This window comes from Chroicocephalus ridibundus, chromosome 8 (genome assembly GCF_963924245.1).
Source record: "Chroicocephalus ridibundus chromosome 8, bChrRid1.1, whole genome shotgun sequence".
In the NCBI taxonomy this organism is placed as follows: Eukaryota; Metazoa; Chordata; class Aves; order Charadriiformes; family Laridae; genus Chroicocephalus; species Chroicocephalus ridibundus.
Window position 1 is genome coordinate 40,474,865 of NC_086291.1, and position 11,170 is coordinate 40,486,034.

The 11,170-nt window shown below is 56.1% G+C and overlaps 1 protein-coding gene across 2 annotated transcripts in view; it reads right to left on the bottom strand.

The window, feature by feature from the left end:
* Nucleotides 1-9,155, bottom strand: part of RAB11FIP3 (RAB11 family interacting protein 3) — an 85,093-nt gene extending 75,938 nt beyond the window's left edge. For both annotated transcript variants that reach the window (XM_063343613.1, XM_063343612.1), the window contains exon 1: nucleotides 8,490-9,155. In XM_063343613.1, coding sequence (XP_063199683.1) covers nucleotides 8,490-8,804 — 315 coding nt within the window. In that variant the 5' untranslated portion in view covers nucleotides 8,805-9,155. The remainder of the gene's footprint in view (nucleotides 1-8,489) is intronic.
* Nucleotides 9,156-11,170: the final 2,015 nt, after the last annotated feature.

An 11,170-nucleotide genomic window follows, 5' to 3' on the forward strand; every position in this document is an offset into this window, starting at 1 on the left:
AGAAACCTCAACCCAGCCTCAAAACCACAAGAAAAAAAAAAAAAACGTGCCGCTGAAGTACCTGCTGCCACATACATTGATTTGGGTTCTGCTTTAAGTCACTTTTCCCCTGCGGGGCAAACGCCATCCACTCGAGCTTGGTGGTAGCAGCAGTTTGGTAAAAGTTGTCCCTAAGGCTGCCCTTGGTCATGTTTCCTCCTCTTCCCTCCTCCCCCACAACCCAGAGAGCCATTAATAACTTACTCGCTGCCGCATACCAGCTCCAGCAGAGACTCTACACAGAAAGGGAAACCTCATCACGAACCAAAGTCTGGGAAGAAAAGGCAATTTCTGTCCAACTCAGAGCCACGCCAAACACCCAAGCTGGCGTTTCCACTGCCCCGTTACATCTTTGGGGCTATTCCTTGAGCTTGGATGCTTTGGGTTCCCAAAACATGGTTCATGCCAGGCACCACTGATATTAACTGTGACCCACACACGTACAGACGATGAGCTGCCCTTGAGCCTGCAGGTATTCCAGCATCTTCGTGCTATCAAGCAGAAACATGCAAAAATATTAAGAAACAGTGATTGTTATCCTTTATGAAACCCAATCGCTGTGTCTGACTAAAGTCCTCTCTCTACCGGGAAGCCTCAGACCTGGACCTACAGCTCATCAGCGCCAGCAGCAAGAGTCAGCCTTCAGCAGCATCCCAGGTGTGCTTCACCATCATCACACAACACGGCCACGCGTGGACCGTCCTGCTGCCTCCTCCTGCATCTCTGGCGATGCACAGGCCATCACAGCCCTGCTGCCACCAGCAACACCACAGCACATCTCAGCACAGACCTCCTCTAGGCAGAAGCATCCTCCTAAAGATCAATTTGAAAGGGAAAATGAAAGATGTGGTGCTTTTAAAGTGGAGAATGAAGGCTGAGAGGAGCTTTTGGGGGGTCTGCCAGACAACTGGACAAGCAGGGCTGCCTTGTAGGCTTGGTTTGGCTAATTAAGCCAACAGCTGTACTGCAGATGTCGCGAAAAAGCACCGTCAGGAGAGCGGCTCCAGGGAGCTTAATGCAGCACCAAGAATATGCGTTACAGTCCGAGAGGAGGTGGAAATGCTTTCGGCATGTGGGAGTCACTGAGAGTACAAAACACACAATTCCCCAAGGACAAATTCACTACCTGTGTCAGCAGGCACATCTCCCACCACGAACACGGTAGCAATAACTACCCTAATCCTATTCATCCCGCAAACCCGCCTTCCTGCCAAGCGCTGGGCTGCGACCCGATGAGTCAGATGGCATTTGAAGCTTCAAGTTGTCGGAGCTCGCTTTCTGCGCCGCGCTCCCGACGGAATGTGCCACCAGAGAAGCACCGCTGCTTCTAAGGGGAAGGTCAGCAGAACCTGTCCAGCAGCATTGTCCCCACCTTTTCCACGGGTGTTTGAATTTAAGCAAACAAGAAGAGGGAAGGGCTGGGGTTGCTCCCTCCAGGGTCACATGGAGGAACCGGTCCTGTGCCCTACACCACAAACCCAAGCGGGATTTTTGGAAGGATGGAGCCAGGCGGAGAAACAGGGAAAAGCAAGCCCTGGTCCATCGCCGTCCCATTGCTCACAGGGACTGTCCCAGTAGCCTTCTAGTGTTGGGAGCCCGATGGTCCCAGTGGAGACAGGAAGATGAGGGTGGTCCAGCACATCACCCCACCCAAGCAGAGCCGTGGGCTGCAGCTAATGAAAAGTCATTTGTTTTGCAAAAATCAAAAACCAGGAAAACAAAAAAAAAAAAAAAAAAAAGAAAAAGAAGAGTCTGAGTTCAAAGAGGATCTTGTCTGACAACAAGTGGCAAACAAAAGTCAAAACAAGAATAAAATTGAGAGAAATTATGTAGGCAGCTGTTGTAATGACTATCAATTACTGGCTGTATTGAGCTACATAATGATATATGCGACTCTGAAATGCTTTGAGAGCGTTCTGTTATAAGCAATACCAGGTGAAAATGACTCTGAAAGAGCCCAATTTGTGGCGTGGTGCAGTATCATATCCCAGTCGGTTAATTATGATGACCCCAATCCAATTTTCATTAGTCACAGCCTTAGAAAATACCCTGCTCCTGAGAAGGGAGAAAGCCTCTCATGAATCCCCCTCTCTCTCCCAGAGAGCAGCCCCACACCATGCGGCAAACACCGAGCAAAACTTTGGAAGAACTTTTATTGCGTAAAAATCCAACCCCAGGAAAAGGCCCTTGCAAGAATTTTTAACAAATAATTAAAAAAAAAAAAACAAAAACCACACAAGACTGAAAACCTTTAGACGAGGTCCTTTTCCCTGGCTAGGGCTCCTGTCCCACCCTTTGGCTGCGCTCACCCAGTACAAACTGGCCTCACAGCTGGGGGTTACGGGGTGCCGCCTCCACACCCCGCTTCCCTGGAAAAACCACGCTTGCCTCCTTGCCCACAGCATTTGCCAGCTCTACAAAGGTGGCACTGATGCTTTTTTCTTTCTTCTGGGAAGCGGAGGGGAAAAGGCTTCTTTATTCGCAGAACCGATCTCAAATTCCAGAGGAACATATCTTAACTTCTATCAAAATCTGTAAGTAAAAATAAATCAACACCCCGCTCCGCAACAGCTGTGTTCTCAATCTGAAGGGGGGCAAAAAAAAAAAAGAAGGAAGAATAAAAAGGTTTCTCAAATAAACTAGTAGCTGGGATAAAGTTACCCTCGCCGCCCTCCTCCCAGCCCGTGCAGACAAACCATGCCTTTGAGTATTCACGGTCCTGCCGGACTCGATCCAGCCAGGATAAGCCGTCAATCTGATTACGGCCGCAAATGCTAAGTATGAAGCATATCATCCAAAAAGATCTGTTTGTGGTATGATACGCTCCCAGCCCTTCCCAGCCGCTCCGAGAAGGGAGGCCGTCAAGCGGCTTAAAGCCAAAGCTTAGCAGGAGAAGCAAAAAGCCGGCAGCGCAGAAATCATCTCTTTATTGGAGTCTTCGGGACGTTTACAAAGGAATCAACCTCTTCGCAAATTCCATTTGCACTTAACCAGCAACCACCTCACCCCAAATACTTTACATGAAGTATGTCGGCTTGGAAGCTTTTTCTTCTCACAGGGAGAAAGAAAAACTCCCATCTTCAGGCTCCCGCAGAATACAGATGTGTTATTAATGATGGTAAAACACCCTTTGAAGAGGCAGACGGCGCGCTGCGGTCTGCTCCCAGCCAAACCAGCCCCGTTTTTGAGGTGAGGAAGGGCTCACGCCTGAACCAGCAAAACGAACAGCTTTGCCATGAATTTCTAGGGTGGAAAAACTGGGCCCTGGGTCAAAGCAAGCAAAATATTTCAGATTTGCTCCTCCTTCCAGCACACACGTACACGTGAGCGTGTCCACAGGCACGCTCAAACTATTATACACCCTCACCGCAATCCCAGCTCCACTCTCAACAGCAGACACCCAAGTTAAACAGCAATTAAAAGCTCCGAAAGGTACCAGCAGCACCCACAGTTGGAGGCAATTTAAGCTGCGCTCACATTTACACGGCCTGCAAATCCATGCAGGATACTTTCAGAAATCTCTTTGTAGGCAAAACCAGCATTTCCTCAGCTCAAAGGATGCAAGAACCCTCAAAAAAAATTAAAAACCCCAAAAACCTGAGGTTTCCTCATGACAGAGATCCAAACTATTAGATTTCACAGGGAAGTGGGAGAAGACAAAGGGGAATGGGGACGGCTTCCAAGATCGGATGCTATGTCAGCAGCTCCAAGAGAGGACTACGCCGGAGGTAAGGAGCAGTTGAGCCAGGGTCCCTTGACTCCCAAGGGATCCATCAGAGGTGAGCGGGAAAAGCAAGCCTGGATTCATCAGAAGCAGGGTGGGAGCCACTAAAAAGCTGTAGTTTGACACTAGCCAGGCTTCATTCCAGCAAGTAATTGCCAAATCTTGCAGATTGTTGTGTTTAAAGATAAAAAATGAACTCCGCGCGGTTCTCCACAGCCCCTGTCGGGGGTGACACCTGCTACCCCCAAAATGTGATCTCTTCTGCAGCACCCGGCTCAGGCAGGGCACCTCATTGCAAGGAGCTGAAAACGTTAGAAAAGGGAGGTCAGAAAAGCACAATCAGCCTGGTAAAAAGCTTCAGGAACCATCATGCGAGGAAGAGTTTGAAGCTGAATCTGGAGAGCTCAGTTGAGGATAGCTGATGTGGGGGGCAGAGGAAGGCTGGTAGACAAGGACAGAGATTTGAAGGACGTGAATGTTAAAGAAAGCAAAACAAAGTGCACTGAAGTGAAGCTTGAACTGAGCATCAAGGGGAGGGGGGGAAGAAGAAAGAAAAGGCTGAAGGTCTCCACCAGAGGATGGAGGGCAGAGATGCCGTAGAGCTTGGAGCGTTTGAAATTCAGTTAAACAAACTCTGGGACTTCTCTTAATTGAGCAGAGGCAGCGAGATCATGTGGTGCAGGAGGCTCTTCCACCTCCAGTTGTCTTCTAGATCAAAACAAAAAAAGAAGGAAAGAAGCCAACCCAAAGTGCCAGCAGGACAGCTTCTCCTCGTGCCTTACAAAGTTCTCCTTCGCCCCGACGCGACCCTGCATTTCTAGCTGGCAACAAATCCAGCGAGAAAAGGCTCAGCCTCCGTCACTGCAGTCAGGCAGACACGGTACGACTGCACAACAGGCAAGACAAATTACGTATCTGCTGTTTCAAAAATATTGTACAGTGGCCTTGGAGTCCATATCACCCACAGAACCCGCCTTGCTTTACAAGGTGACATAAAAGTTACTTCGAGTGTGCCTCTACCTCTCAACTCGCCATCGAAACCAACCTGACTCCAGTCTTGGGTACCGGCCCGCGGGAGCCCCTTTCGCTGCGACTCCACACGCAGCAGCTCCGGGGGAGCATCAGGTCCCCGGTGAAGTGCAGTGATAAAGGGGAGGGAAAGGAGACAATAAGAACGCAACACTCTTATAAACTGCCTCACACGCTACTAGTGAGTGGTCCAGAGGTTTTTGCATGAAGTCAAGCCATCCTCAAGACCTTCTCCCCCCACGCACATCTTGTTTACGCGTTCATAGAGCACATAACGGGTCCCGGCAAGCTCTTCAAGCAGCACAATAGCCCGTGTTTGACAAACAGCCACCCATTACAGATTGCTGGAGGACCATCACATGGCTGTATCTTCTCCGCTCAAGGCCACCCCTATCTCAGGGTGTCATCCCCAGCTGCTGGGACCTCAGCATCATCCTTTCCTATGAAGGCGACAGCTGCAATCCTGAGGCGCTTTTATCACTTCAGAGAAGAACAAACTGTCTTTAGATTTCCATGCCTTGATCACTTCTAGTCCGTACCAGCACTTCACTGCCAATACCACAACCATGAAGCTCTTCAGGATGGTCTTTCAACAACCCAAGCTACTTAAGCAAAAAAAAAAAACAACACGAAAACAAAACAAAGAAGCAAACCACCGCCCCAACCCCTCAGTTTTTCTACCCATGGTTTTCAGCATGCGGAGAAGAAAAAAAAAAAAAAAATTATAATAAACATTCACAACTGTGTCATTTTTATGGAATAAATGCCAGGCGGTCTCTTTCCTTTGACATTTAGCTAATAATCGTTTCAGCCAAATAATCTGACAGCACTGAGCTCAGTAGCCCGTAAATGCCTCTGGTGTTTTACTGAACACTAAAGACAACACTTGCTGCTCTCCAGCTCCCCAGTCCATGTGGTTATACACACACAGGCTTTCCTTAACCCTCCAAACCCTCTCCGAGCCCTTAGATGAATCAGCTGGCCGCGACGACTTGCTGTGTTTAAATTTAGCAGTTTGTTCCACCACCACCCCATGCGCACCTTCCGCGCATCCACCCCTGTGGGCAGAGCCGGGAGGAAGGACGGGGAGAAGAGGAGGAAGCAGGTACACCCTCCTTCTCCTCCTCTTGCTACGCGAGAGGGACAGTAAGAGGACTGGAATTTGCTCCTTGTTAACTCCCTGCCCATTGCTACCTTCCTGAGCCATCAAACCCTGGTGGCACCTCTCCAGCAAGCTTCCCAGTTCCAGTTGTAGTACAACCTTCGTCTACATCTTGAAGCTTCCTTTTGATAACCTCAACGCCATTTTACCCCCCTGGTGATGCTCCTATCCTTTAACTTTCACCTCAGCTGGATATCCAAGATTTTTCAAGAGACACCTTTATTATTTTTTTTGGCCCAAGTTACATCTGCTTAAAACACAGTAAGTCAAGAAACGTCCCCAGAGCTCCTCCCTTTATTACTCTGCACACCCGCTGGGAGCTTACAGACCCCAGCCCCGAGCCCTCCTCCTTCACACTCGGTGTGCCTCCTTGCTTTTCTAAGGTTTGCAATAAATCCTCTTGCACGCAGAGGCATCGCAAACATTACTTTTTCAGTTCTCGCATGCCTCTGCGGAAGGTACCTGGCCGCGTTCCCTGGGGTGCCCATTACCTGTTGGCTCAGCCGTTGTCACATCAACCTCACCAGCGCGTTCGGCACTTGCTGTACCGAGACGCAGCTGTTCTGCACGCCAAGAGCTAGCTACACAAGGCTCTTGACGAAGATAAATGTATGTAAAAAGCATAACGTATTTCAGTATGGATGGCATTACTGGTAGCTGCGCTCAGTGGGAAGGAACAAGAAACTTTATAGGGACAGCCAGGCAGACAAACATTTTAAGCTGGGTCCATATCAACCGACAGCTTTTAGTGGCACAAAACCTCCCTGGAAGCCCTGCTTCATGTAGGAGAGACCCCATCAGTTCGCAACCGCTCCTCAGGCCAAGACCTCAAAGCACTTTACGGGCTTATTGTCGCACCTTTGAAGCGCTGGCACAATTCCCGTGTCAGAATGAAAGCACGAGGCACTGCGCAGGGCTGGAGCGGCAGGTCTGGGCTCAGCCGTGCAAGCTGCCGGCACTAACGAACGCCGGACCCACACGGTCTGCCTGCCCTTAATCCCCACGTAGCGGGGCTGCTCCCTACTAAACGCGCGGGGAGAGGCACGCTAAGGCGAAGGGTCCCCTGGTAAAGCCCCCACCGCGTCCCAAGGTGACAGGCCATCGCGCTCAGGGTCTGTGAGCCTCTGTGGAGCGACTTGCGTGGACATTCTGCTTCTGCTTTCGCTGCCGGCAATGGGGGGGGACGCAGCGGCACAGACCGCAGCAGGAAGATGCAAGTCAGAGGCTTTACGCTGAATAAAGCTTCTCTCACCCAGCAGATGCAGGGAGCGTGTCGCCGAGACGATCTTGTAACTCCCCCCCCACCCCGTGCTATGACGCTACCTGGTTAATCACGCAACGAGGCAGTTAGCGATGCCGTCTGCACACACAGTGCCCCTTACCACAACAAAGATCTGACAAAGAAGTTATGCGTTTCCACTTTACAGAGGTGTTTTCTAAAAGAAACGCCTCTATTTTATCTTTAAGAGGTGGTTTTACCACGAGGACAGAGACAAAAACCACCCTCCTCCACCAAAACACCCCTTCACACACGATGATTTGCTTTGTCATGCCACTTTAACGCGTGCACAGCAGCCACAGCTAGAGAATGAAAGCAGCTATCACGTAGAAACTTCACACCACCACCTGCCCGCCTTAAAAAATAAACCTATTTTCTTGCAGCAACGCCAGCACAGGCCAACGTACCGAACGTCAACAAATTCATTCCCATCCCCTGGCACGCTGCGAGAGCTCTCTCCATTTTGGGTCGGACCGGGCGGCCTCGAATTACATCGCATCCGATCTGCTGTGAGGAAACACAAGCTCACCGTGGCACAAAGCAGCAGAAAGGGAGGGAAAAAAAAGAAATGCACTGGGGATTGTCAAACCCGTGAGCAGAGAGCTCCTGTGTGCCCAGTGCGGTGCCGGCAAGGCCACGCAGGGAGCCTCGGCAGCGAGGCGGGCAGGGAGCAGCTTGGAGATGCCGGGATGTGGCTGGTGGTCCCTCGCACACAGGAGCTGCTCAGCCGAACCTAAACGTGTCACCGATGGAGAACAAAGAGAGGGGACGAGGGCTGCCGGCGGCGCTCCCGAGACACTCCGTTCCCAGCAGGTTGGGACCAGGAAAAGGCGAGCTCCAGCTTCACCTAGCTCCAGCCATACCTCCTGCATCCACCTAGAGCCCATGAGTGCCCTTCACCCGGGTCAACCCTGATGCTGGCGATGCAGATGCTGCCCGTGCCTGCGCGAGAAGCTCTTCCCATGTTAAAAGCTTTTCCCGTGGCTGCCGCCATTGACACAAACCGCCTTTGGCCATCACCCCTTCAGCGGTGGTGGTCCCTTTGGGGACCACCAAAGGCCTGGCATGGCGCTTCCCTGCTGGGTCACGCCAACGGCCATAGGGAGCCACTGCCTCGCCTCACACCCACAGCTCCTTCCCCGGGGGGCCACGGAGCCCCGCTGACACGAGCCCCGGGCCTGAGGCGCGAGGGGAGGCCCTGGGCCTGGCAGGGCCCCGCAGGCCTCACCGGGCCCCGGGGTGGGCCCCGGCCTCACCTGCTCAGCGCCGTAGGCCGTGGCGAACTGGACGAACTCCTCCACCCGCACGAAGCCGTCGCCATCCCGGTCCAGGGCGTCAAAGACGGGGCGGAGGCGCGGCTCCTCCTCCTCCTCCTCCTCTCGGCGGGCCAGGGGCTCGGCGGGGCCCTCCGCAGCCGGGCATTCCCCCTCCTCCAGCGGGGACCACGGCGGTGGCCCCGGGACAGGCTCGGCAGCCTCAGGTGCCCAGAGACCCGGCTCCAGCTCCAGCCCCGGCCCCGGCCCCCGGGGGAGCGGGGGCTCGGGCTCGGCCGCCGGCGGACGCGGCTCCATGTTCACCGTCGGCGCTCAGCGCCCGCCGCCCGCCCCGCCGCCGCTGCCGCCCGGTAGCCATACCCCGCCGCCATCACCCCTTCACATCGCGGTACCGGTAAGCGGGTGCGGCGATGCCGGTGCCAGCGGTAGCTCCGCCCGCCCTCCGGACACACGGCTTTGTGCGAGGAGGTGGCGGCGGCGGCCCCGCCCGCCGCGCTGACACCGGGGGGCCGGCCCCGCCGCCCCGCCCAGCCCCGCCTCGCCGCTCCGGGTCCGAGCGCCCGGCGCGGGGGGACGACGACGCGGTGCTCGCCGCGGGGAGCCGGGGCAGCAGCGGGGAGGCGGCGGCACCGAGAAACAAACCCACCCGCCCGCCCGCGCTGCCGCCGCTGCGGGGCAGCCCGCGGCGAACCGCCAGATCCGCCCCGCCGCAGTAGCCGGGGCGCTGACGTCACTCGCCTGCCAGGGCGACCCCGCCCCGCCGCGGTGCCGCGCAGAGGCCACGCCCCCTCGCCACGCCCACGGCTCGTGCACGGCGCGGGGCGGGGCCGGGCGGGGCCGGGCGGGGAAGGGCCACGCGGCGGCGCGAGCACGTGCCGCCCGCGCCCCCCCCGGCCCCCGGCGGGTCACCGGGCACCGGGGCCGTGGGTTCCTCGCCGGGGGGGGGAGCACCGTGCATCCCCCGGGGTGACACTGTGTACCGGGGACCATGGGTCCCCCAGGGCGGGGCACCGTGCACCGGAGGCCATGCGTCCCTCGAGGGGGCTGTCACCGTGCTCCGGGACCGTACATCCCCTGGGGGGGGTGTCACCGGGCTCCGGGGCCATGCATTCCCCGGGGGGCCACCGGGCACCCCTTGGCGCGGGTGTCACCGTGCACCGGGGGCCGTGCACCCCTGGCAGGGGGGGCACCATGCATCCCCTGCGGGGGAGTCAGCACACTGAGGGCCGCGCATCCTCTGGGGGTGGGGGGGGCACTATGCACCAGGTGCCCACCATAAACCGGGCCCCACGCACCCCACTGCGGGGGGGTCACCACGCACCAGGCCCCGCACCTCCCCAGCACCACACCGACTCAGCCCCAGTTGCCCCTCACACCCCCACCCCGGGGGTGGCCACCCCCTGCTGCCCCTCAGCCCACCCTGCTGGGCTCGGCGCTGCCCGGGCCATCGAGCCACCGGCTCCACAGGACACGCAGGGACACCCGTGAGCTGGCTGAGTGGACAGAATTACAACCCCTGGGTCTAATTAGCGGCGACCCTGATGAGCAAGAGCACCCCCGACGACCGTGACCCTGCCCAGGGCCCCTTGTCGCCAGGCTGCCCAGGCCATGGACGTGTGTGACATGGCAGAACAAGCCTGGCTGGGGCACGGCGTGTCCCACAGCATCTTTTTCCTGAAGCTGGGGAGCCCCGGCCCCAAAATCCGGAGCTCAGCAGCATCCCTGGGTGGGAGGGAGGAATAACCCCCTCCCCCCAAGTCTGAATGAGGCTGGTGCTGGGAAGGACCGAAACCTGTGCTCCGAATCCTTTTTCCCACTGCAGCCATCCCAGGGTGGGAGCCGGCCCGTTTGTGGGTCCCACAGGACATTCCCCCTGCTCCCTCGGTGGCCACCGGGCCAGCGCAGCCCCCAGCCCCTGCACGGGAGCTCTCCTCGCTTCTGTCACCCCCGGCCTCTGCTCAGGCTTTGGCCACCATGGAGGTGTCCACGCACCTTGCCTGGCTCCCTCCCTCACTGTGTGGGGTGGCTCCCACGCCAGCTGGGCCAGGAGTCCAGCTCAGCAGCGAGCCCACAGCAGCGTGGGCTTGGCAGCAGCATGTCCTGGGCTCCTCCTCCTGCAGCATCTTCCCCTGCTGCAGGGAGGATGAGGAGAACCTCACCTTGCTCCCCTCCACCTCTGCCCCGTGTCACCCCAGCCCGAGGACGGCAGGTCATGGCACAGAGTCCCCATTGGAGCCCATGAAGCATCTCTGTGTCCCCCACGGGGCTGAGCCAAGGGTTCAGCAAAAGCTAAGCATCCGGGAGGGAACACATCTGCGATGACCGTCAGGGATGGACAGACTGTCCCCAACCCGCTCGGTCGTGGTTACACACAACGCAGTTAAAGATGTTGACCTTGGCAGAAGAAGGGATGGAGGTCAGAGAGCAGAAGACCGCAGCCAGGACCACCAACCACCACACAAAGACCTTCTGAATGGCCAGTGTGGGGGGCAATGAAAACTGGCTGAAAGACAGAGCTCAGAGGGCCGTGATTAGGGGCACAGAGTCTACTTGGAGGTCAGTGACGAGTGGTGTCCCCCAGGGGTCAGTACTGGGTCCAGTCCTCTTCAATGTATTCATCAATGACCTGGATGAAGGAACAGAGGGCACCCTCAGCATGCTTG